Below are 27,850 nucleotides of genomic sequence, written 5' to 3'. Positions count from 1 at the left end.
ACAAATAAGGAACTATAATATTTCATCTTATTTCATTGTGACAGTGTATCGTGGTCTTGTCTAGTTTGTTTGTATATGTTGTAGAAGAGGGCTTCAGTTCCCAGTTCTTATTTTACGCAGTCCTGCTACTGTGTGTAGGGTATAAAATAGACTAAACTACAGTAAGACACACAAAAAAAACTTCTGACCACAGTAATGTTTTGTTTTATTTTATTGGTGTCTACAAAAAAAGTCAAACAAAAATTCAGTTCGACCTCCTCCACCCGGCAATCTTCTGATCTGCTTTTCTTAACAGGATAAAACAAAAGGGCCATTTTGCACCCTTTTCATATCTGCCAACACTTAGTGACGTTCCATCATTCAATACTCTCTTTTAACTTCTTTCTTCTTTAATTTAGTTCCCAGATTTTTTTTTCTTCTCTACAATCTAAAACAGTCGTAGCTTCATTAATTATAGGTGTGCTGGCATTTCGTTGTAAGATTCCTCCGACACAGAGTTGTTGTGACCGCTGCGCGTTGCGACCAATCCCGGCCGGCTGTCCCCTCAGAACTAGTTTCCCTGCTGGTAGGCTTGCATGGGAGGCTGTTGGTGATGAGCTGTGGACAACAAAAAATTGGAGAAAAAAAATCAGGATCCGTGTTTGCATTTTTGCACATTTCTATAGAAGTAATATACATGTATAAATCACTAAATCCTGAGCTAAAACAAGCATCCAACCTTAAAGCTTTCCAACAGGTTCTGAAATCAGGACCCATCTGACTTCAGCCTCTCAAAGACAATTGAATGACCTTGCTTTATGATTCTGTGCTGATATTGTTCTGAGTTATCCTGAGTTGTCTGTATGATTTATTACTAATATGTTTGATGATGATGATGGTTACTATCATTGTGAATGTACGTCAAGTAGTCCTTTTTGTATCCTGATTTGTTACACTTTTGCAAGGGCTTCCTTGAAAATCAGTCACTCAGTCAACTGATTTACATCTAAAAAAATAAAGTGTTGTAAAAAGTTTGTCTCCCAAACCATAGCAAAACAGAAACATGACATATGGTAAAAGATTCTTCTTTAGAAAGTCTTCAACAAAGCTGGAGTTATACTGGAGGTCTTTGGCGTGTTAAGTCATTTATAAGTCATTACAACAAGCAAATCTTACATGCCTGCAAAGCTGGTGTGTAACAACAAAAATACAAAAAACTACTACTAATAAACAAAGAAACAAGGTTAGCCACATACAGGTGCGCTGCTGACCTTGAGCGTGTGTGAGGTACTGTGGTGTCATCTGGGCTGTAGCAGCAGAGGATGCTGGGATTGCAGCAATGGCCCCGTGAGGTGCACTTGTGGGACTGTGGCCCTGCCCACTCATCTGTGCCTGAAACGGCAGTGTTCCAACAACCAGTCGCAACCACTAACAGTCAAATAGTTCCAACAACCAGTCACAACACTGTATGTTCATATCAGTCTGGAATTCTCAGATTTTAAGCATGCCCTTTTTTTTCATACTAAGTAAAGGCTAGTCATCGCTATATTTCTGTTATTTGTGCATGCAGCAGCATCCTCTAATAGTGAACTACTGGTGTCTTGTTTTTTATTTGTCTTGAAGAAGTATCTTTTTTAAGACATAACAGCAGTATCCCTTTAGTTTTAATTTCATATCATGATTTGATGCTCAGATCCCTGTTTTTTTTAATATGGGACTTAATGAATACTAGTAACTGTATGAATATAGATACAAGAAGGGAGAGAGAGAAGCACTATAACTACTAAAATGACAAGCGAACGACAGTCACCTTCCTTACCTGGGGCACCAACACCATCTGTGCCTGGGGATGGGGGTGCTGGCCGTGCGCCTGCGTCATGTGCGTGACGGGAGCGCCCGCGGCGTGCGGAGCGAACTGGGGCTGCTGCCCGGGGCCCATGCTGTGGTGGTGTAACGTCTGCGAGCTCTGGCTGTGAGCCTGGTTACCAGCCGGAATCATCTGGGGGAAAATGTGTGCACAAACTTAATACTTTGTACAAGGATCCAAAATGGATATGCATCTGGAGTAGCTTATGCTACAATCAACCACAGGTTATAGCATAAAGGACAGATGAGGTAATTCATGACGTTTGCTAAAGTTGAACATACCAAAGAAATTGCCCTGGCTCTTATCAAACAAGTGCTGGCATTTCAGCCAGAGTATAAAAAGGAAATTGAGATTGGTTAGCCTTTCTTGGTGTAAAGAAACGAAGGTGAAGATGCAATAATGCAATCTCAGATGACCGAGATGGAAAAAAAATATAAGTGGACTACTGCTTGATATTTCATTTTCAGATGGAACTACAACCTTTTCCAGCAGGTTGGGTAGGCATCAAGAGCTGAGATTTCAACTCTCTACTTTGGTTCGGAATTTCACTGAACCATGCAGGCTATTGCATACAGAAAGATGCTTAAAGCCTGTCATACATGGTTCCATACTGACCTGCTGGGGCATGTGGTAGACCAGTTGAGGCGTGGGGCCCATCGTGTGCTGCTGCTGTGCCTGGCCTTGTCCCTGGCCGTGTCCCTGTTGGTGCACGGGGCTGGGTGTGGGGTGGTTACTCTGCTGCTGCTGCTGCATGACGGAGGACTGGGGCTGGGGAGAGGCGTGCTGCTGGGAGGCGTTGGGGTGGCCCTGGGTCAGGTGGGGAGGGGGCTGGTGATGGTGCACCTGGGCAGCCTGGGGGTAGATCTGCTGTCCTCCTTGCATGGTGCCGGCAGAGTGAGTCACTGGAAGTGCAAGGCAAGAAAATTAAACATACATCCAACTTTAATTTGATTGTTATGATAAAAATCATTTTAACTAGATTAATTATGGATGATGAGCAAAACAACATTGCTCTTCAGAAGAAGTATTCTTATGATAATGTCACTGATCTAATAAAGTTGAAGATTTAATGTACTAGAGACATTCCTAAGTGTACTAGCTGTATTTGACAAGTGCAACGAACACTTCACAATTACCGTGTCCTGTTTTTCTCAAAGAAAGATAATCAGGTGAACAATGCGGGCAGCACTAACCGAACATGGGAGCGGAGTGTTGGTCTGTAGGGTAGCCCTGTGGTGGGTGGGCGTTCTGGAGCGGCATCTGGGGGGTCACCATCCTTACTGTTCCCTGCCCCATAGGGTACATGGTTTGCTGCAGAGAGAACAAACAGAAGGTCAGACATGTATCTCAGGCTAGTTTGGCTTACTCAAAAGCTACTTTCCCATCGAGAGACACTATTGGGTAAATTAACCTACATGTAGTTTGCTTCAAAAACAACAGATCAAATATATGAAATATACGAAAGTTTTCATTAGCATTCACCAAAATCGACACACTTCAGATTTCGATGTTAGCCAACTTAAAAGGCAGTAGTTAGCAGCATAGTTTAATCCGAATCAAGACCCCAAACCCATAGATAACTATGTGCCTAATGAAATCCCAACCAAGGCCCCTTACCTGTGGATAGCCCGGTGCCTGTTGAGGCATCATGGTCTGGCCTGGGCCCACGATGCCCTGTGGATACTGCACAAACTGTTGTTGGTAGGGTCCTGGGGAGATGAGGGGGGTGACTGGGCCAGTCTGCTGGGGGTGTCCGTCTGACCGCTGCTGGTGGGCCATCACTGGAGGAATCGTACCAACACAAATAAATACAACATACGGGCTACATGATTCTTTTGTCGTTCCAACAAAAGACTTGTTAAAAGTCGGACAAAGTCTCCTGTCGACAACCCTGCTTTGTAGTAGTCATGCCCAAATGCACAGAGGCCTGACAGAGGCATACGTTGATGGTTAGGACAGTACCACCCTCCCAAAGGGGTGATAGCGTAAGGGTTCAAAAGACGCATACAATCCAAGCTGCAATTTGTTAGGTAGTGGAATTTTAATCTGATGTCCTGAAGGCCGGTTCCGTGCCAATTGCCTGAAAATTGAAATTTGGAGTCATGGTATGAAAAGGAGACCTTTTAGTATTCCACTTGCTTGGGGCACAATTTGTTATGCACTGAGTGTCATTAGTCCATTGCTTTTGCCTCAGCCGCCCACAAGTCGGTCCAGGATTTATCACTGAAATAAAGTTACAGCAGGTTAGACCTTACCTGGGTTTCATCCTGTCAACTCAGAAATGGTTTGTATTCTTACATTTCTTTCCTGTTTTTTCTTTGTTCCAGATTCTGCTTTGCCATCAGGCCAAGTTTCAACCTTCATGGCATGCAAGCCTCTGTGGTGATCCAGATGGTCTTTGCTGCCTTCCATTCAGACAATTCTATGATATTTGGTGTGTGGCTGTAATTCACGCAGTTCAAGTTTCTTTCTTCGTACAATACTGAGAAATCACAAAATGCTAATAGCTGAAGATGCAATTTTTTTGTGAGCAAAGAAAGAATTTACATTCAATATCTGTATCTGTGTCTTCCCTGGATGTCTTTTTTCTCTTCAAAAAGCAAAACCTTTTTTTACACTGCTGCTTTTAGGTGTTTTTCTTGACATCCAGAGCTCATAAGAAATCTTTGATCAGAAAGATTACAGGGAAATTATAATTTCCTGACCATAACCCAAAAAAACAAAAGGGTGCTTCTTCTACCTACGATTAGTTTCTTGAAACGAGTTAGTTTTCTACACGCTGGAAGTATTAGCACTGCAAGCATCTTTCTAGCCACATGAGTTTCCCAATCCTATGTTACAAGCACACACAGCAAATCATATATCTCACTTGCGTGATCTAATTGTGGAAAATGAGTTAGAATTAGTTCCTTGTGAAAGACCATCTACTTTCTTCTCTTGCCTTTTGCCTTTCCGTTTCCTAGAAAGAATTCTCTTTTGGTTTGACCAAAAAAAAGGAAGAAGAACGAAGGTTAAGCCATACAGACCGGAGGTTGGAACAGGATTTTCAGAAGCGGCGGACAAGGCTTGGGTCTGCCCAGTGTGAGATTCTGCCCACTCCCAATGGGGCAACACTAAAAAATAAAAGCAAAACAAAAGTGTGAGTCAGCAGTTGACTGTTACGTAAAGTAACCCATCTTCCAGACAACGACAACTAAACAGAACAACGCCAAACACAACACGAGACTTGTTTGTTTGATCAACTGATTTTGTGCAACGCTCAAACCAATCAGCAAAGAGCTGTATCAAAACCACACATAAAATCTATGGCATGTTTTCAATAACCAGAAAATATCAACAGCAAATTTCATGGCTTAAAACCATGGGCAAACCAATTATGAGAAATAGAAAGAAAAAAGAGAAAGATACTGCTTTGAAGTAACACAAAAGGAGATGCTATATTCAGCAAGAATGGGAGCAACAAAATGTGTATATCTCTACTTGTTTTAGAGGCTGTCTTTTGGCTGTTATACGGATGTGTGGACAATTTTTGCCTTGTCTTCTGGCATTGTTCAGTTGGTTTATGCCCACCTCTTTGACATTCCATTTCGCACATGAATCACACACATCACCACCACGGACAGGGACACTATCACTTGTCACAAGGCAACATTTGCTAGTATAAAACCAAAAATCAGGGCTCAAAACCAATTCTACACTTCTTCACCCCTTGTTCCGATTTTCAGATTGTCTATAAACTGTTATATGGTAGATGAAACCATATTTTGCAAGAATAAACCCAAAAATATCACATCTGTAACAGACTGTACGACAGAAAGAGCCTGATAACATGAAGAATTGTCAAGCTGTGTTAGAGATCTGGCACTGCCAATACAAATTCTATCAGTCACCAATTTCCTTACAAATGACCTGTACATGCAGGTACAAGCAGTTTCAAGCCCTGATATCGGCAACACTCAAAACACCAACTCATGCTTGGACACCCATTTTTCTTTTTCCTCTCTATTCATTTAGCATACTCCACAGCTAACTTTAACACGATTCTTTCATTCTTCTTGAGTAAAACAACAACACTCAATAAAGAACATTTACCTTATGCACTTTTAAGCACTTATTTTGAAGAAAGATTTATCAGTTTGTGGTTTCTGCTCAGATCTGTTCTCCCAACAGATACAATAGACATACTACACAATACAGGAAAAGTTATCTAAGACATAAAAACTCTTTGTCATACTGATACAGAGAACAAACCTGTAGTATATCATATGAAACAGCTAGCAACGAACACAGAATTTAAAATTTTATGGTTACCTTTTTTAGCGTATATCGTCTTCTGCTGCTGCTGAGCGTAAATGGGGCCTACGAACGTGGGGTGGCCAGTCATCGTCATCGTGGAGCCCGTGGAAACAATGCCGTACGATGGAACGCTGGTGAACAACGGGGTTCCATGGACAATCATGGGACCCTGCAATAGTGCAGAAAATATATGACGGACATGGAATTATATTCAGTCTTACATACATGTCATGACTTTACACAGACAAGACAACAGTACTTAGTCAAACATACTTGAAACACTCATCTGCTGATAAAATATTTCCTACAAATGGTATATTCTTGTTGACATATTTACTGTAATTACAAAATCTCATTGTTCCAATAGTTTTGATAGATACATGTTAGTTGTGTGTTACTCTTTTATTTAATCCACTTAATCCTAACAAGCACATTTAGAAAAGCATTTAAGAGGGGAAAAAGACGCCTCCTCCTGAGCTGTACCTGTTGTTGCATGACGACTGGACTCTGCGTCTGCGGGCGGGGAGGGGTGGGGGTCTGATTCCTGGCCCGGGGGGCTGACGAGATGGCTGCTGCTGCCGGGACGAACGGCTTTGCTGATGGATTGAACTCCTTTGCATTTGGATTCAACTGGGACTTCTTAACGGTTCTGGAAGAGACACTGAAGAATTCAGTCAAATACTGTAGCTTGTCCAGAGCCCTACAAGTTACTATTGTGACATCCCCCAAGCATATGATTTCAACAAATCTTCTTCAACTTAGGAATGAAGGAAGCCATTTACATCAGGGCCTTACAACCATCATTCAACAAAGTCTAGGGGTGCCACAAACTTTCTGCATCTTATGATCCACTGCTCACCAAGTTACGTATTCCATCTGCATAATGTGACATCTCAGCATTGGATTGCTAATTCCTTGACAAATGTACAGTGGAAAATTTGGGTAAGTCCAATTTTTGTGTTGGAAATTATAGTTCAAACTTGTTTCAGGTCTTTGTTTGACTTTGGGGAAGTGCTCAATAGGGTTCGAGCCTGCAGTTGTTTCAAATGTATTTGTGGGGCATTATCTCTTCCTGTAGAGCCCCTTCTAACTCATACTAGAATAAATACTTACTCAGAAATGCCCTCCCCTTGCTTAGGGTTCTCTTGAGACTTGTCTCCTTTCTGGTCACCCTCCTTCATAGGAACAGTCTCCGTTGCTTTGCTTTCTTTTCTCTCCTCCTTGACTGTAGTACTTGATTCTTTGTCTTTTGACAAGGACACATCTTTCGACAGTTCCTTATTATCCTTAATATCTTCTGCTTTGGGTTTGGGATCCTGTTTATTTGTACCCTCAGAAAGCTGCAAACACAACACCATGACGGCAGTGTGAGTATATCTCATTCATGCCGAACAACGTGGTTAGAAATACAAAATGCATGTCTAAAATGCATGCAAGCAAATGGACCAAGTGACTCACCCTGAACTCTTCTGAGAATTTCTTGAGAGATGTCAATTGCTGAGTGTAACCTACAAAGGAAAAAACAAGGCGAAATGAGTTAATATCAATCCCTTCTATGTGGAAACAAAGATAATAAGATATGTAAGAAAACATGCTTTTCCATTTTGAGTCTCAACTCTGCAAATAAAATATATATATATTAATGGATTTTCATTTTATTTCTATTATATCTAATAAAAATGTAATACATGTAATTGATACAGAAAGTAAAGAGTGAGGAGCTCACCTTTAGGACCTGTAGTATTCTTTCTCTCTGTATTAGAATAAATAGTAGAACTAGGGTGCTGCGCGGGAGCCTGGGCTGGCGGGAGGGCGGGCTTGTTGAGATCGTCTCTTCGAGGCACGTTCCTACTCACTACTTCACTAGCGGGGTGCTTGCTACCGTCAGGCTGGCCAGAGGCTACGGGAGAGGACTGGGGGATGGAGGCTTCTGGGGACAGAAAACACAGTAACTACACAGTAACTACACTATAGAAGTAACTATTCAGTAACTACACAGCACTTGGACTAACACAGACAATAGATATGTACTTAAATCTCATTAAGACTAACTACATGTACAAAGCCAACTTTTGCTACAAGGACGGAAAGTATATACAAGTTCGATGTACCAGAAAAAAATTCTCTGTTCCTATGCTAAAGAACAGCAAGGCTAGAGACCTATACTATAGATCCACTTCAAGTCTCAGCTTTTTTAAATGGGCTGTCCCTGAGGGACTTTTCTATCTTACATCTTCAAAAAAATGAACATTGACAATTGTGAAGAAGACAGGCAAAGGAAAAAGTAAGATTTTGAGTGAGAAAGATTTACCTCCATTAACAGTGGGAGGGATACTATTGCTATCGTTCTTGGCGGAGCCCGCGGGGATGGGAGGAGCGACGTGCTGCGGAGCTTGCGAGCTGGCGTGTGGCGGGACGCCTCCTGGTCTCCTGTTCTGCGGCGATACGGCGTGGGGATGGGTGCCGACCGTGTGTGGTGAGCCGGCGCCCGCACGTGGCGAGCCTCGCGGTCCCATGCCGCCCGGACCGTGGTGTCCCGTCCTCTGGGGTTTGGGCGACATCTGCTGTCCCCGGCCCCGCGACGTGTCTTTCCTCATGTGTGGTGGTACATAGCGGCTACAGGACATAGACAGAAACATAGAATAATTCAACCATACACTTACATAATACAGACCTCTGTTTACCCAGTCATAATTTTAATCATCATAATTCTCTTTGCTCTCTTCAACTAGTTCAAGTTTTTAGTCAGTTTTACTGGCATGTAATCATTAAGGTTAAAATACAGCATAGTGCTAGCCTTTACCAGGCTCAGTGGATAGCTGGAAAAGACGAGAAAGGGACAATACGCGACCAACGTCCCTCTTATCTCTCCGTAGTAGACTCCCTTAGGATACTATTCACTTAATTTGGCCAATTTCTACTATTTTTCCACTGATCCACGGGGCCTGGTAGAGGCTAGGCTAGTGCAGTGGATTTAAGTTGTACAGGTATTTTTGATGTCTTCTACTAGCACACAATTTTCTTGCAGAGTAAACTTCTGTACATACTTATGCAGATCCCCTCCGCCGTCGTTCCTACTCGGACGGTGGACTGCGCTGAATGCCGCCTCCTCGTCATCGTGAACCTCCAGAGCCACGCGGCGCTGGTAGTCGGTACTCCGCTCGATTTCATCCGCAATACGCTGGGCACGGTCTCGCTTTTCACGGTACTCTTTGGTGTCTTCTTCCTTAAGCTGGGTCCTAGGAAGTAAAGATAAGGAAGTTTTTTTACTCATTGATTTTTTATACTGTCAAGTACATCCTAGTTATCCATATGTATCAGACAAATGACTACTAAAGAACTACAAACTTCTTACTGAGACATGCAGAAGTCCATAAAAGATAACTTTGTATGAAGAAAGGAAGAATGTCCCACTCACGTGTATCCAGCCAGGCTGCTGTCGTAGGAAGACTGGACCCCGTAGCGCTTCTCGTTGGTGCGGAACATCTCAGCGGCATCCCAGCCATTGGACTGTAGAGAACGAGACCACATATTTTAGTCCATTCCTTCAACCTTGCAGTGAGCAAACTTCTAGAGTAGCTTTGCATAATTAAGTAATGTATGCCATTAAAATCAACAAAATCAAAACCAATATCTCAATGGTGTAGAGTTACTTGTAGAGCAGGTGTATGTCCAGCGTTGCTTTCTTTTTTATGTTTACGACTTTACGGTAAATGTTATGGATAAATGAACTTCAACTCACACTGACAGGGCCCCCATCAGCGTCAAGCAGAAGATCCGGCGCCTGTTCAGAGTCGGCTTCCCACGGCTGCAGCTCTTTCTCCGCGATCTGTCCATTAAACTTGCTGATGGCTGCGTCTGTGAATGAGTCGGCTGGAAGAAGACAAAGAACAAACTTGAAAAATTGGAAAAACACCCAGCAAATAATGTCTCTGTTTTGAAATCCCTCACTCTGTCTCAGCTGAACTTTTTTCCAAACTCGCAGGATATTTAGAAAATCATCACCAAGTTGCACAGAGGTGCACCTAAAATCTTTCTAACCTTCTAACCATTGGTTTCTAAACCAAGTATGACCCATCACAAGCCAGTGATGGCATGACAATCCAATACCAATTGTCAACTTTAACACACATAAAAAGATGTGATCAATACAAATTTAGCTTAGCCTCTAGGGTTCAGCTATGCCATGTTCAAATATGCCTTTTTATGTTGACAGTTTAAATACTCTGAAGAAACGACCTATGCCCCTAATCAGCTGCATGCAGTTTTCATAGCCACAAGATTAGTCATTCACACATAGCCCACTCTGCTACATGTACATGCAAGTCTGACCAAAGGAACAAAGGGCCATATTGGTGGGCTAAGAAAAGAAGCAAGCAAATTCTTCAGAAAGCTACTACTCCATAAACCTTCATCCTGCCCGTTGGTACCAAATCTCTATTGGTTATACTAAGAGGCTAACATGGCTGCTATACATCCACTATAGGGGCTGATTTGCATACAGGGACGAGCCCTCTACAGCGAGGCAAGCGGAGAGTTGGAAACAGGTGCTGGCAGGCATGCGAGGCTAGGTTCCCTACCTGGGCCTGGCAGAGGCGACCCTCTCTCATCGACCCCACCTTGGAGTCAGACACAGCGAACAGAAACAGGGAGAGACAAGTTCAGTAGAGACGAGGATGTATGTACCGACCCCACAGACAGAAGTGGCATGAGAGTGGGGAGAGAGGGAGCAGGGTTGGACAAGTTTTTAAAAATTCACTTACCCTACCCTATTGTACATAAAAAATCATGTTGCCCGAACAAACTTTTCACTTGCCCAAAATTCTAATGACATATTTATATGTATTTTACTAGTAGCAAGGGAATTCTTTTATTTTTCAATATTTGTTCAAGTGATCAAGACAAACTTGTAGACTTGGGACTGAAGGTATTTCAATGAGGGTATTCTTTTTTGCTTAAGTGTAGGACATCCAAAAATGAGGACATCCACTTGCCCAACCAACAATTTTACTTGCCCTGGGCAATAGGGCTAGTGGACTTGTCCAACCCTGGGGAGTGAGTAGGTCAGGCTATCAGGAGGTTCAGTCACATGTAGTTTTTCCTTTCAAATCTGTCAACTATCATTTAGTGTGTAAACATTAATTTCTGGTAATTTCGAAGTGACAGGTCTGTTTTTTGTGTAAAGTTCGGGAGAGGGCAGTCAGGAAAATCTGTCAAAATTAAAGGGTGAGAAGGTGCTGCGAAATTGAATCCAGGGCTCTCTGCAGCTCTGGAATTTTCTTTTTCATTTGAGTTTTACTGAACTTTGCATGCCCATGTTTGTATTTTGGGTTAATCATCACTTCAACTTTGTTCAAGTAGTACAATAATATAATGACATCCAATAGCCTGACTCTTACACCGCTCAGTACTAAGCACTTACCTTATTACCTTAAAGCATTGACATGAGAAGATGACAACCCTTATGCATGCTGGCAAGCAAATATAACCATCACCATGCCAAATGCTGGTCCCTGAATAACTGCAGCTACACATATTCAATTGTGTCTGAACTGGCTTTCAGTGGGAGCTGACTACCCAAGTGTCATAACTTTCTTACAGACTTTTTACGAACAGTTGGTTATTCTGAGCGTTTTTCCATTATCTTAAGTGATCTACTGACACCTACTGTCGCCATTGCTAAGCGACCAAAGATCTGGCAGATCGCCCAACAAATTTTGTACTGAAAGTACAAATCTTTAAAACATTTTATGTGTCATGTTGTCTTTTAAATCACAAAATATCTCCTTCTAGTCACTGTACAGAAGCTCAGCAACAGAGTCTAGTGGGAAGGGGCCTGAGACATATCTATGGCAAAACATTGAGACTATGATGACAAAGATAACGCATAAGGTGATATACCTTTAGTTGCATAGTCCAGGTCGACGTCCAGAGCGGTCAGCATCACCACATTCTCCTGGTGAAAGATCAGCTTCTCCTGCAGCTGGTCCCGGCTGGGCAGTGAGGTCTGACCAACCTCCACCTTATGGGCCAGCTCCAGCACAACCTCCATCTGCAGCCACAACCACATCATTCATTCATTTGTTTCATTCAGTCTCTTGTAGTGACACATTATAGGCAGGGCATATGACACACCAAACATATTTTTACAGGGAGGGGCTGTTAGCCCTTCCCCTTTAACATGCTCAATGCACCTCTTCGAAAACGGGACACCCATTTAACGTCCCTTCCGAAAGACGGTGCCAACCAAAATGCCCTTCCGAGGATCGAACCTTGGTTTCATAGATACCAACTTATTAGAACCTGGTGCTCAGCCTCTACTGTGACTGTGTGAGGCTGTTACCAGTTGAGTTGAGCTAAAGGAACATACCTTCACATACACGTTTGAAAATCTTTTTCTGCTTTCTTCTTAATTCTCATCACAACAGACGGTAGACAGTGAACAATGAAGGAGTGTGTGAACATATCATATGTATTTGCATTGGTCCACCAGTATTATACTGTAAATCCATTTAACTTTAAGTTTCTGCAACCCAAATTTTACAGCATAGTCAATGGTTTGGGCTATTTTTTAGTCCGCCATTGAAACATTAGTGGCAAGACACAATGGAAAGGAAAAGATACACAGGAACAATTTTTTTTGCCTTAGACACCAGCTGTGCAGGAATACAGTATCAGCTGGTTGTCTACCTGTGCTACATTGAACAACTTGTCACACCTGAGACCACAACGATAAAAATGATGAATATTATGGTGAGAATGCTGGATTTCCTATCTAAGTATATCAAATTCCTTGTTCTTTAATACCTTGGAAAATTACGAAGGCAGTGACTGATCACCTTTGAGGTTTGGGGACACCAAAATTGGGACACCGACTGTATGTATTAGTGACAACATCGCATTAAAGCCATGCTACTTTATTAGATAACCAAGGGACTCATCTATTACATCCCAAAATTGGGTTAATAGAACATCACAGAATGGGTTATACCATTGGAGAGTTCTGTACAGAAACCTGCACCTGTAAAAAAAATCAAAGATCACAGGATGCTTGGAAAAGAGCCATGAAGAGGAGGAATGTAGCTACTGGTATAGAGAATCTGATTTGTTTTATGCTTCTAGAATTCTACGGCTACGCTGGTATTATTCCTTCGTTGTCAGTTTATGTTTACAACATATTGCCTGTTGGAATTTTCAAACAAGAATCTATCAAGAGAACATTAAGACAGAGGCTACGGAAAAAAACTTGAATTTGACTGTACAGGTGTTTTAACTTCCTAAAACTATGTGTACCAAGGTAAAGCTACAATAGGGTTTATGTTAACCTTCTAGTTCAGCACAATCTTTTAAAAGATCAGACCATAAAATTGGTGTGGATCAAACTAATCTAATGTTTCTGTATTGTATAATTGCAGTTGACTTCTGTATGGCTTAAAACACCTTGTCCTTCATCTATCGTTGCTCTTTATCCATGACTGAGCTTTATTTGCTGGGCACCTTTGGGCGCTTCAAGATTGTGATTGTGACTGCATCAGTATGGATAAAAATCTTACAGATAAAAATCATACACAAGAAAGGGTACCGTGATTGGAAATGGCAGATAAAAATCGATGACACACACACAGGTACATTGCTTGCATGTCTATGAGCTACATGAACAGTCTAGGATTTGTCCTGCTTTTCATTGCCAAAGAAAAATCCTTTGAAAATAAGATTGAAATGGGTAAATGGTGTATTTCTCATTTCAACCCATGACTGCATAGACGTGATGTATTTTTCATGCCCTAGGATTGCTAGCATTATCAGACTCTTCAAATTTCCTTCCATCTTAACATTACTCTCCATCGGAAGTTTTGGGAAAAGATTTCCGGCATCTTTCAATGAGTAATCCTCCAAAATCTAGTCTCTTTCTAAAGAAACCTGCATGCTACTTCCTCTCTGGGAATGTGCCAACCAATCACAAGGCAAAAGGTGAGCCCATAACTCAATTCAACCTTGGGAAAACCTAATTAAAACCTTGTGGTATACGTTCTCACAGGAGCTATACCTGCTGTGATGCTGCTTGGGGTCAATGCAGGCCTCATTTTGTCATTTTGAATTGGCAGTAAAACTTGAATGTTAGTGTTACAGGCAAGGCTGTCTCCAGCTTAAATTTGTTTCTTGTAAACTCATTGTTTGGGAGCCTATGTTGTTAATTTCCATCGTTAAATCTGCCATTTAAGCTTACAAAAACACAGTTTCACCTCATATCATGAAGTTAAGATTTTTTTTAATAACACTTACAGGATTAATTTTTTTTCTATCCTGAGGGACTGGTCCTGCAGACAGCCCTGGTTATAGGATAGAATTTGGAGCAGCCTATATTTTATGCCTCACTTGAGGTATTTCTGACAAAATCTTAAGTTGTACAGCAGCATTGTTGCAATGCTCTATGGCTTGCACGCAACATTTGCGTTACGCCTTTACCCCCCATCAAAAATGCATGTTTGAATCTTCAACATGTAGAATGTTTCAGTTGAAGCTTGTACACTGTAACAGGATAGCACTTTTGTTAGGAAAAAGGACAAGAATAAAACATGGCAATTGTTTTTGTTTCCTTACATACAGCAAGCTAAGACTTGCACAATAAGAAAAATCTGTCCAGGCCTTACCTTAGGAGACATTGTGCGAAAGACACCTTCATAAATGCTCCCATCTTTAACTTGAACTTGTACTACGTTGCCCTGTAAGGAGACAAAAAGTACATGGTGAGGAAATCAGCTTGGAAAGCAAAAGCAGTAAGTTATTCCAGTAAAACAATTATCTTCCTGTTCCTAATACTGCATTCAGTAGTAAAGTAAGACAAAACTGTTTTACAATATTTTCCTTCTATCACAAGATCTTTTCTGAACTTGCACACACTTCAAGATAAGTGGGGGTTCTTATTTTGTCAACAGTCTGCTTTTGTCGGAAGTTATTTTACCCCAAACCAGACAGGAAGGGAAACTTAAGAAGTAGACATAATCCACATGTGAATTTTGTCCATGTGACACTCGCTAGATCCGCTACAGGAAAATCAAAATGTACACAAGGGAAGAAAGGTACAAGAAGACAAATTCATATCAATGTGTAGGTTTTGCTGACAACATACTGGCCATAGATTAATAGTAAGTAATGCCATGCAAACCAAACCAAGTCACTGATTATGACATACATACAATATAGCTACAAATATCTATAAAATTTACATCTATGTTGGGAACAATAGCAATACATAAATTTACAGATATTTTTGCACGTCTAGTGCAACCACCCCTACAATCATTTGCCGTACATCCCTTCATGCGGTTCCCTGAAGAATGTTGACACAACAGAGAAAACTTACCACCAGCGAAGTAGCGATGTGAATTAAGCGGGAGTTGGCATAAACACCTTCTAACGGCTGTAACAGAAGAAAAATGAAAGTCAACAGATCTGTTTGCAAATAGAAAAATAAAATGACACCTGTACCTCTAAAAATATCCATTATACAATGACTCAAATAATACTCTTGGGAGTTGGCAGTAATATCTTCTAGCAGCTAAATATTGAACATTAGACATCAATTTAGATACAGCAGGGCTCGAAATTCATCTTTGGGAATAGGTGCACTGGTGCACCCAACTCAAAAAATTGGGTGCACAGAAAGAATTTTGGGTGCACCAGATAAAATAAAGTTGAATGTTCTTCAGAACATAATTACAAAGTTTAACACTGCTGCCTTTCTTAAAAACTTCAATCTGTAATTCTATAGCTAACTTCAAAATTTCAAACAAATAATACATTAAATAAAGTACAGCAAAAAGTTATCATGCTGTTTTTTTATACTTACATTTCAAGAATATTCTGTATACTGGTGTACAATAGTACCTTAACCCTATAGGCTACAAAAATATATAGGTGCACCAGTGCACCCAGAGTCAAAAATTAGGTGCACAGCTCCAATTTTGGGTGCACTGGGTGCACATGCACTCACTATTTCGAGCCCTGTACAGGAATACAAATATCATGAAAAAAAACTTTCTGTTTTGGAAACTATTATGAGCAAGGTTTGATGAGATGATTTATTGCATCTTCTACAATTTCTTAACTTGTCTAAGGAACTATGTGTATGACACTTGAAATTATTTCAATCTAGGACACTAAGGTTCATGTTGTGATAAATGTGTGTGGGTTACAAAATGATCCGTCCCAGGATGACTTTGCTTGTCAAATAATATTCTACCAACATCCTCTCATGATGAAATCAATTGTTTGAACGCAACAGTACAGCACTCCAAGGAATAGACAAAATCAGTAACAACTGAAGATGCAATCCATAAGTACTTTTCGTGCATCATATGTAAGGTACAGCTATAGTATAAGAAATCTGTAAAATTGTGTGGAAATCTGACCAAAAATACATTACTAAAACACATATAACTTTGTCACCCAATACCTATCTCCTGTAAAATGCAAGTTGAAGTAAGTAATTCTTTTCTCAGTTCAAACACACTTCTGTTGTTATTATCAATCTTCATCATTCAAATACACTTGTAGATTGAATGTAAATATTTTCAGACATGATGGTGTATTGGTTCACAGGTATTGTACGTTTGCCACTGGCTAAAGGTTAAATAGAAATTGGAATATCTAATCTAGTTTCTATCTCCATGAGATCCATGGCCCATCTGGTTGTCTTTTTTTCAATGTCAGATATGCACACACACATGACTGATTGTTTCAAGCTAAAAAAAGTAAAACTATGAGTCAGGTTCATCCCTACACATAACAAGTAAATGTCATTTGGCACGATAGTTCGTTCACTTGTTATTCCATGGACGTGTTTTGATTTAAAGCTCACGTGTACCTGGAAGTGAGACAAAAATTCTCGGAAATGTACCAGACTGCCGGGACTTTAATGAATGATCGATCACTTTTGAATCTGCCCCTTTCTCCCAACGGTATACATCATGAGTGCCCTTATCTTTCACAAATCTCCACTCAGCAAAGTGTCTCAACCACAAAATATCAACATTTATAACAAAAGCAAACATTTATAGTTTGCATAAATGTTTCATTTGATCAAAAATTATGAAAATCAAGTATTTTCTGATTTGATATGATTCTGAAAACAACATAACTTGCTTGTCTACCCTTCATGTTATTTACGATAGTCAAAATAAAACAGAAGCCCAGCATCCTTAACGTAGACTTTGGGGAAAAGAGACTTATTAATATCTACTTGATCACTGAGAAAAGTTGGCTCAATCAAATTATTTTCAACTGCTTCAGTACGATGACATGTCAACAAAATACATGTACATGAATAATCTCAATGACTACAAGTCCGCGACCTATCCTAGAATACTACCTATCCTTCTTGATGACTATCTTAATTTTACTTTAACTTTTTCTTAATTATATCAGATAATAAATCCCTCCAGGAGACAAATCTAAGGTCATGGACAGTCATATGGACTAAATATATCGCATTAGACTAATTGACTTGTGAGAGAGAATGCCTCTGGCCTTGAAGTGGGCACAGTATCAAAATAGAACACAGCAACACAGTCAACTGAAAGGGCAATTTGCTGCAGGCTACATATAAACTACACACGAGAGGTCAGGATGATTGAACTGTGAACTGAAGGTCATTTCAGTAGGTTCAGAATACTATTTTCTGGTCACTTCTCCGTCGCAAACTTAGACTTGCAGGCACTGGCATTTGTGTTGTGTTATTTCAACATCAACTCACAGATATTGGAAACTCTTCATTTTCACCCTACTACAAGATTTAAATGCTTCAATTTTAAACAAATTTATCTACACTTTACATTCACAAGGTACATGTAGTTGGGTAATGACAAATTTCAGCAATCTGTTTGATAGCGTATTGAACTTTCTTTCATCTAAAGTTAAAAGGGTTGTATACCGGTAATCAAAACTCAATTTTACACTCCAATGTGTTCAAAAGAAGTGTATCTCAGACTATTATCAACAAAGGCGATCTCAAGAATGTGTGTATGACAAATCAAATTGTTATACCACTGAACCTGACTACAAGGGAGATTTGTCCTTATTTTACTTCTTTTCTTGAGCCTCAAATTGTACAGGAAGTAGGTAGAAACGTGTAACTTGTCACATACTACATTGCAAAAATAAGTCTCTTCTATTTTCAAAACAGGATTTGACAAAATTTATAGTACAGACGAAGCCACTTAATTGCACCTCGGATAAACGCACCTTCCGTTTAATTGCACCGAATCCCAATATCCAAAACCGGTTCCCATTCACTGCATTGTTAGTGACTCCGCATATCTGCACCGCGCATGGTCACCAATGCCGGATAACTGCACCAATTTCTTTCAAAAATCCTCGACAAGTTAATTGAAAAGGTGCGCTAAAATCGACAAACGCGGTACAAATGAGCCGATACCCGGCGGTGTAAAGGCGCAATACCGCCAATATGTTAAAAACTGTTTTGAGTAACAAAAGAAGGCGGTCTCCATTGACAGTTGCGTTGATAGGAATCGTATGGGAGGTCCCGGGCGGGTCATCCGTAATCAGTAACCAAGTTTTAGTTTCAAATCCTAGTTTCATGACGGTACATGATTTATGTAAATCGACAACTGCACTCAACGTAATGTAACACAGAAACTGTTATCCCATGACTGGTATGACGATGTTTCAGAATGCCTCCCCTGTAACATTACCGTATTTCTTCTAATAAAGGACGCACTTTTTTGACATTTCAACCTTCAAGATGAGGCTTCAGGTCAAAGCCAAAGTCGGGGTGCGCACTTTATTTAGGTTTTCTCTCGAGAAAAGTGGCGACGTCAGTCAGGAAGTCACCGATTATTACCCCAGCAGGCTAGCCCCGTCACTTCGCCGACACGCAACGATAATTTATGCATGTTCTGTTCTTATTCATGTTCTTATGTTTACAAGATAACGATGCTGCATCATACGTATATTTTTGAAAAGGTATTCTAGATATAAAAATAATTGATTTAGCGATATTGAATATCAAATCATGAGACACCAAATAACGCTGGGTGTTTTCAACCGCGCGACTATTTCAGTGTGTCCGGCCGGCCATAATTTCGTACCCCACGCCGCTTGTACTACGTTGCTTGCGACGTCAATAATTTCCTAACCACCCACACGGCTGCAAATATGGGCACATCGTGCGTATCTGTAGATATTATTTATCAAAAACGTAATAGCTAGAATCTGAAATGTTCCAGAGTTCGCTTCAGCGGGAGTTTTGTTTTTGTTTTGACGGATAAAACGCGAAAACCCACGCCGCTTTCGGCACACTTCCGGGTTCATTGATCGCTAAAATTACGCAAGAGCCACCATCAATCCGCAAATAAATGTATGCTTTCCCGAAAACATCTTTTAGTTTTGCATTTTCTTCACCATAATGTTGCTATGTAGTCGATAAAACCGCGTTTTTATTGCGTTTTTCATGTGTAACATTTCAGTCAAAGAAAAAATTTGGACCGCGATTCTGCTGCCCCATGATGCACTTCGTCTGCAAAATTCCCGCCTTTAGCTGCAGCAGCAACCAATCAGAGACACGTAATGCGATCATGTGATGAGGATTACGTAACACGCAAAATACATCTTGGGGCAGCAGAATTTAAACAATATGGCGGCGGGCGATCGGCGAAATGAAATGATTTGTCAATGCAACGCTGTATTTTGCGGCATAAATGCCGAGAGACGAACTTTTATTTTATCTGAAAATGCGTTTTACACGTTTGTCTTTGACTAACCCGGTAGAAATCAAGCGGATCGTCGTCTGGTCCTTCAATATCAAGGAAGTTTGTCAGATATCCTGGCGCGAGGTTCTCAACGTGACGTTTAAACTTCAAAACTTTTTACTCAAAATTTGAGCGGAGTAGAGGGTTAAGTGTTGACCCCAAATAATGGTAATGTTTTCCCGAAAATTCATTGAAAATGGAACGATTAAGAAAGACACCAGGACTTCATAGCGTGCCGAATACCGGGTCGTGGTCACATCTTGGAGACACGCGCCGAGCGACGGCGGCAGATCGGGGGTGCGCACTTTATTAAGGTTTTCCTGTGAAGTATCTCAGCTGGCGTGATTGGGGTTGCGGTGAAGCCCAAATCGGGGGTGCGCACTTTATTTGGGGTGCGTCCTTTATTAGAAGAAATACGGTACGTGTGTTGTAATGCGGTAGATCGCATGGAAAAATGAAAGAATGCAAAATCAAAACAGGTTTGTAGTCATTTCTTTATTTTCAGCAAAGGGTCAATAAATAAAGTTAATAACTGAATAATTTCGTCTGTTTTCTTTATGCTAGTGTTTCTGACTAACAATACACCCCCTCGCCCATGGCGGTGCGGTCCAGCTGGGCATTTCGCATAATTGCACCAGCCGGATAATTGCACCAAAAACGTTGACAAATGGGTGGTGCAGTTAAGCAGATTCTACTGTATAAGTTGTAGCAAGCTATCAAAATCTATCTTTTTCTTAATGAAAGATTTGAATTGTCCTTTTAAACACAAACAAAATAAAAGATGGTACAGTATCTAAAAGCACAGTGTGTGAGGATCTAATCACAGAAGCGCCCCCTTTAATGTCTTCATCTTTTGTTGTAGATGGGGTCTTTGAGACATGTTGAGTTATTCTGGTCCTCTATTTCCACACTCACAGAGGACTCCTTCTGGGTCATCAAAAACTACTGAACAGGATATAGCAAGCAATACTACAACACCTGTAAAAACACTGACTTCATATGTTGAGCTGTCCCAAGTTTTCGGTTAATCCACATTCTACACACGTATATGTGTTACATGCTGACAATTGACAGCAACAACCTGTTCTCTGTGAAAGAACAGAAATGTCCTGATGATAACTTTACTTCACTAGATCTTATTTTATGAAGAAAGGTCAGTCACTCTATTGTGTCGCATTGTGCGTATCAAAAGGTTTTAAAAGTGAGTCTTTATAAGCAAACACTCCCCTTGAATTTCAGTAATCTTTTCATGACTAATTTGCATACAACTGTATATGGTGATGCGAATGGATCTATTGTGCAATACCTGACATTTCAGCCATACCCCTTATTGTATTTAACGAGTAATGACTAATATATTATTAAGCTACTGTAAAGGAGCTATCATACTTACAGCATTTTGACCTTGTACATTCTGGGCAACTGGTCCTTTCAAGTTTCGACCACCAGTCCTGAAAAACATACAATTTCACAGTTATCAAAAACACAGCCGACATTCAGGACACAAGTGAGTGAAGTTAATAATAAGTGCTGGGGATAGAGCGACTGAAAGGCAAGTTTCCTGTTATCCATCCTTAATTTTTTCCAACTGAAAAGTCCTAAGCCTTAGCTGCCTTACCCATTGTTGGTCTCCTAATTCCTCTAGCCTATATAAGCTTTACAAAACCATCCATCTCTATAAATGCTCAGACTGCATTTTCAGACAGAAGAGTCAACATTTAAAGATTGATCAGACAATACTGGTAGCCTAAATGACGTCAATGACACACCCAGAAATGCCATAAAAAGTTTTACAGTGGAACCCTCACGATAGGTATTCTGTTAAAAAACTGCAAAGCTCAAAAGCCCGTCTGTAAGGTAAAAAAAATTATCCTTCAAGCATATTTTTGTCTGGTATAGTTTGATCTTATTTCTGTGTTGCTGCTCATTTGAGGTTTGAGCATTTTACTGGTGACCTCCATGCAAATTATGCAAACCTAGACAAGGTATGATGCAATGAGGAAATAATACTGTGTGATTGGTCAATTTCGGCCAATCAGGGAGCATAAAGGCTGTGACATACTATCTTTGATGTCAAGCTAGAAAGAGAACCAAAACAATTATTGTTTTAGTCTTAAAAACGTCTAGGCTTCACTTGAGATCTTTCTGCTGTTCATAAATAACAATCTCATCTGTGATTAGTGTGAACTAAACAAGTGTTGCTGATTATTCTACCTTTGATGATAATCCAATGGAGCCAGAAAAGTCCCAAGAGTAGCTGACCTGTCGACCATCTAATTGGTCCATATAGGAAATGAAATATTGTCCTTTGTTCCCTGGGCTGCACTATATAGATGACCTGTCAACATGGCTTTCTGAAAAATCTTTGTAAAATTCCAAAGTGCTTTGAACTGTATTTGACATTCCAAGTAGTAAGTAGGGCAAGTATTGGAAATCTAAGTGAGCTTGAAATACTTGGTGCATATGCACTTTTGTGTACCCAAAATTGGAGCTGTGTGCCTAATTTTTTTACTAAGGGTGCACTGGTGCACCTGTATCTTTGTACAGGTTACATACAGGCACTATGTTACCCTAGTAGTACACAGCATATTCTTGACATTTGAGAGCCAGAAAAAAAGGATAAAACGTCTGTTATACTAGTTTATCTTTATGTATAGACTGAGTTTAAGTTCATAGCATTATTTCTAAGCTTGAAACTGTTTTCGCAAACTTGGCAAGTTTTGCTGTGTTTCAAAATCATTTAATGTTGTGCACCCAAAATGTTTTCTATGCAGCTACATTTTTACATTTGGTGCAGCAGGGCACCTATTCCCAAAAATGACTTTCGAGCTCTGCACCTCCATTGTCATTTTGACATTTGAGTGAATTTTGCCGTTCATGAAGGTAGAAAATTCTTATCGTCCTTGACAGGAAAATATTTCTAAAGAACTCAACTGTCTAAAAATTTGTCCTTAACAACATAGAGAAGATCAATTCTTATCAATGCCTGACAATGTAAATTATCAACCTTGTGAATTGTGTATAATATTATAAAGTATTTGGCTTCCATGCAGGCAGAAGCACAGAACAGGACTGCATGGGTGTTACATAAACATTTACATTAGATATGTACATTTTTTTGTAGAACAAATCCACACATGTGCACTTGGACAAATAAATATACACAAAATGGTCTGTAAAAAGAGAATGCACCCTAGAGCTAAAATTTGAAGTTGTCGGTGTGCCCTGCCAATTCAAGTAAACACAACAATATAAAAATGAACTTACAGGCAGGGACCTAAATATGGCAGGGGGCATTGTCAATGACGTAGTCCTTTGTTCCCACTACAAAACCTAGACTGCTACTGGCAGTTTGTAAACGCTATTGGCAACCAAGGGCCTCCTTGACCTAAACTGTAGACATCTTGGGTGAAACCTTCGGATCATAGGGGTTCTCCAAGGATCCTGCAAGATAATCCTCCAAGGATTGCTGCCAAGACACTGGGGAAGCAACATAATGCCACAGGAACAAGTGGTAGTAAACACGGCTTGAAGGATATTATAGTATACAATACCCACTGTACTGTGTACAACCTAGCATGTATTTACATGGAGGGTTTCAAGCCAATTTCGGGTAGCAATAGCAGTATATAAAAGAGACTGTTGCAGAATGCGTTAAGAAACCCTGTAAATTTGCTAGCTAATTTAGAATCATATTCCTAGGGAGCATATCTCCTGGGTTCAACAGGAAAATTCACCTCTAAACATGAAGATGAAATTGGCCCAAAATAAGCAGACTATAATAATATAAAGCAAAATGTCTTTGTCCTGAGGTTTTGGACAATCTTTCCACTAACAACTTCCATGGGGAACGGGTTTTCTGCGCGTGAGAAATTTGCGCGTGAAAATTTGCGCGTGAAGAATTTGCGCGTGAAAAAATAAATTTCTTTAAAATGTGTCAGAAAATGTGCAGTATAATTTTCTTAGACAGGAAAATGTGATCCCATGATACAATTTTTCATCTGACACCTGAATTTATGGTTTGAAAACTTTTGATTTTTTAGTCCCTTGGGAATAAGTCCCTTGGGAATAGTTAAACTTTTGGGGGCTTGAAACCTAAACATTTGAAAACCACTCAAATCTTTAAGAAATACACAATCAACCTACTTATATAAGGTTTTGTATTGTAAAATGTAACTATTTGAAGCTTTTCTCCAGTCTATTAGCCTAATTTCATCTTTTCTCAAGCAGTTTCTTTCACGCGCAAATTTTAAACTTTTTTGCGCGTGAAAACATAACATTTGGAAATCACTTAAAAATCACTTGAAGATTGAAAGAACAACATTTTGAACTGTAGAATGCAACAATAAGATACTTTATTACATTGTGGGTCATCATATTTCAAGTTTTAAGCTTAAAACCTCCCAAAAGGTTTTCAATCCCTTGGGAGTCAGCTTAGATATTCCCAAGGGACCTAAAATTCAAAGCCGAAATTCAGGAAACAGATGCAAAATCATATCATGGTGTAACATTTTTCTGATTAAGAATTTTGTAGTGCACATTTTCTAACACATTTCTTGAACTTTATTTTTTCACGCGCAAATACTTCACGCGCAAGTTTTTCACGCGCAAATTTCTCACGCGCACAAAACCCCAACCCCTTCCATGAAAACAGCCAATAGAAACTGTGGCCTGAGTGCTTTACCACAAGGATACCAAAGAGTTCAAATAACAACCATGGCATTCTAACAATTTTTTGTCTTCTTATTCCTTGGAAGGAAAAAAACGTTTTAGGCCACACAAAATAAAACACATGCATTTTCAATTTTCCTTCACAGGGACAGAAAAATACACATACAAGTGTGACTCACGGGAAATATAGTATAATGTTCAGCCCAAAATAGAAGATCAAATACATCTGCTGAACATAGCCAGCATAACAGGCAGACACTGAATCCATTAGGGACCATCTATCTTCTGTGTGACCCAGGCCTTGACCTCTCAGGACCCAAGGTCCCCAATTTCCCCTCCTGTGTACATACTTCACTGTCCTCTCCAGAGATTCTTGATCAGATTATGTAGTCATGTACCGGAAACCTTACTGGTGGTAAAACCAGTTACCTTCTTCAATACTGACTATTTTGTTCCATTCTAGAAGTTATGGTTTCATATAATACAGGAATGCTCCCTTGGCAAATGTTGGTGTTCTCAGAATTCAGAACAAAGTTACACAACCAGCGTGACATTACTCACTCAACCCACACAACTACCCTGCAGCCAATGTCATAAAAGCATTCATTCAACTTGTGCCATGTTAAAGAGGTACTAGGAATACCAGGTTGCACTTGGATTTATCAATTTCCAGGCAACACCACATAAACTGGCCAGACTCAGAGAAAAATCATATCCACAGAATTGTTAATCAATCATTCGTCGATCAGTTGCGTCTCTTGGCCAATCGGACAGCATGTTACCTCGGCAAGTGCAAAATTCTTTACTTTGGGTGCACTGTAAGGCTGTGAGCATCAGAGCCAATAGACACTTCCTGATTTACTTCATGGTATCTTTTAAAGTTTTGTCATTGCATCATTCACACAATTGAATGTTACATAATCATAAATACATACAAAGGACGACACTATCATCTTACTGCTAAATTTCCATAGATTCATCCCAAATGATATTCAAAGATTAACACTTCTTGGTGTCCAACTTGATAATCAATACAAAATCTAGTGCCAAAGAGCAACATTAGCAGGTGGATGGTTACAGGGGAAAAGTGCTACAACAAGTTCTACTATCAACGTGCAACGAACCATGTCAAGATGATCATACGAATGCAAAATATTGATCATAAGATGCCACATTTTAGAGTGACCACCATATGCTAAGGAAAACTTACAATGGATTTAGAAGGTATCATTTTCCAATGCCCAACCAGACATTGTAGTGAAAGATTGTAACATTGATTTGTAACGTAAGATTGTAAAGGCCAGGCTTCTCTGACAGTCAGAAAACGCTACGATTTTCCACCCCAGCATCTGCTTAGAGATTACCTTTTTCACCCCTCCTGCCCATGTAGGGTTTTGGTTAATATGCAAATACTTCAGACCTAAGAGCCCTCTCCCCTCCTCATGCCCAGTTAGGAAATTAGGACCACATGGCACAGGGTTGAACTGACTAGTTGGCAGATGCGCCTCTCCCAGCTGTGTCATTGACACAGCTTTCCCACAAGAAAATATGCTCACAGTATCAGACAACTTCTAACCACAGCTCTTTAAACAAAAAGGGTCCACAATAATTCAAAGTGGAACATTCAAGTCTTCTACAATCTATAGCTTCATGTTGAGATAATAGTGCAATATATACTGGTTACTCTTGTGGAAGAAGGTATATTATATGACAAAACTCTACAAAAATATGGCACTGATGTGCATTCTGCAAACCGTTATGTAGATACAACCATCCTGACCTCCCATTCATAATATAATTATTGATGTCAATAACAACAATCAATAACAATTAACATTAGTTGATTACTGCTATATCATAATGGAAAAATGCCAGCCTTGAAATATTTTAAAATGCTAACTTATTTCTAGTTGTATCAGCTGCATTCATCTTAGCATATTCTGCCTTAGTTTTATTTTGATATACAAATTTTCTCCACCTGCATTTTTGGACACCTGTCTGTGTATCACCTGTAATTGTTCTTCATACCTGTCAGGTCATATTATTCAGCCAATTTTTCACCTCAAGGAAAATTAAGCCACGAAACATTGCAGCTACAAGCGCAGAGCCACAAGTAGACAGCGTCTTTAGTTGATGGAGCTTTTGTAGATAATGGATTAGACTAAACACCAACAGGAAACAGTCGTGAGAAAGTAAAGAGTGGAATGATGGGGGAGGGGGGCAGAAATTGACGCCATCTCTACACATGCACCATAATGAGGGGAAATTCATGCACGGGGCCGGCTCACAACCCGCAAAATTTGGCGGGTGAATCTGTCTTTCATTCACACTGAGCCGCAGACGACCCTAAACACCTCGATCGGAAGGTTTTCGCCGACGTTTGGCTCCTGTGTGATGCGAAGGACTATCGGAATTTTGTCAAATAAACGTCATCATTTTTTTTTTCGGGACACAGTGGGGCCATGGCTGACCCGGCATCGTCAGACGACAGACTCTAAACTACCTCCACATCATCACTAAAATTTACACCACGGATCTCCACATTTGCGCTAGCTGGGGAGACAGAATTTGGACTAGGATCTATAGGGGTTTCTCTGAGGAAATATACGTGTGTATTCTGTTTGTGGAGTCTGGAATTTGCACGGGAAAACGGGTTATGATGAAACCGAAACAGAGGGGGGACACGGAGGTCCGACATGTTGGATAATCCGGAACCGGCGCCATACACACACATACACACGCTGGCTTACACGCGCACAAACGCCTCCTTTACACACGTTTTGCACATCATTAACTATAAAATATACAACAGTGATGTACCTGGGTTGATTCTGCGTCATTCCATACCTTGCACCAGCGCTGGGTCTTTTACTGCGCTTGTTCATGATTGCGAGTGTGGCGGGTAGGACGCTCGGCCATGCAACGCACCCTTCCCCAACCAGGCCCGGGAGAAGGCTTCGGAAGCAGCGTTACCGTCACGCAGATCGTACAGTCATAGCGGCAGGGGAGCTCCTACTGCATGTGGATCGCTGTATTATGCTACAAAAGCCCGGTGGTGGGGAAATGAAGGCAAAGAATGGTCACAAATAGTAAAATTTAGCTCCAAGGTTTTTTCTATCTCCTAAACAGAGAATGTTTCTGGCGGAGGAATACAACCTCCGCCCAACCCGGCACTGTGCCCGGCCCGGGAACCCGCGGCATTGGGACTACTTTCATGATGTCATCACTCTACAAGTCATCGTAGGAAGGAGTAAACAGCATTGAACTT

The 27,850-nt window shown here is 40.4% G+C and overlaps 1 protein-coding gene across 8 annotated transcripts; it reads right to left on the bottom strand.

Moving 5' to 3' along the window:
- Positions 1–196: 196 nt before the first annotated feature.
- Positions 197–27,763, bottom strand: LOC136442739 (ataxin-2-like protein). 8 transcript variants are annotated; one of them, XM_066439698.1, is made up of 22 exons: positions 27,403–27,763; positions 21,305–21,362; positions 15,507–15,563; positions 14,794–14,865; positions 12,044–12,194; positions 10,723–10,761; positions 9,885–10,015; positions 9,561–9,652; positions 9,190–9,381; positions 8,454–8,758; positions 7,869–8,072; positions 7,601–7,650; positions 7,256–7,482; positions 6,626–6,803; positions 6,158–6,311; positions 4,873–4,959; positions 3,464–3,627; positions 3,040–3,157; positions 2,462–2,748; positions 1,799–1,978; positions 1,236–1,371; positions 197–597 (listed from the first exon to the last, which is right to left on the bottom strand). In XM_066439698.1, exons 1-22 carry the CDS (start codon positions 27,465–27,467, stop codon positions 551–553), a joined length of 2,994 nt encoding a protein of 997 aa, XP_066295795.1. In that variant the 5' UTR covers positions 27,468–27,763; the 3' UTR covers positions 197–550. The 8 variants fall into 8 exon arrangements, with proteins under 8 accessions (XP_066295795.1, XP_066295782.1, XP_066295806.1 ...); XM_066439685.1 differs by having other exon boundaries at positions 1,790–1,978; positions 27,403–27,762; XM_066439709.1 differs by having other exon boundaries at positions 1,251–1,371; positions 1,790–1,978; positions 27,403–27,762.
- Between the last annotated feature and the right edge of the window lie 87 nt (positions 27,764–27,850).

The sequence above is a fragment of the Branchiostoma lanceolatum genome, chromosome 1 (genome assembly GCF_035083965.1).
Source record: "Branchiostoma lanceolatum isolate klBraLanc5 chromosome 1, klBraLanc5.hap2, whole genome shotgun sequence".
Taxonomy (NCBI): domain Eukaryota; kingdom Metazoa; phylum Chordata; class Leptocardii; order Amphioxiformes; family Branchiostomatidae; genus Branchiostoma; species Branchiostoma lanceolatum.
Note: the sequence above shows the minus strand (reverse complement) of the source record. Positions and strands in the feature narration are given on the sequence as shown.

Bases quoted from the DNA above. Each gene is read 5' to 3' on its own strand.
- LOC136442739 (XM_066439685.1), bottom strand. From the start codon at position 27,467: ATGAACAAGCGCAGTAAAAGACCCAGCGCTGGTGCAAGGTATGGAATG. The intron at 15,564-21,304 runs GTAAGTATGATA...CTTCTGTTACAG, and splicing joins ATGTACAAGGTCAAAATGCT to CCGTTAGAAGGTGTTTATGC. The intron at 1,979-2,461 runs GTCAGTATGGAA...ATTTTCCCCCAG, and splicing joins TCTACCACATGCCCCAGCAG to ATGATTCCGGCTGGTAACCA.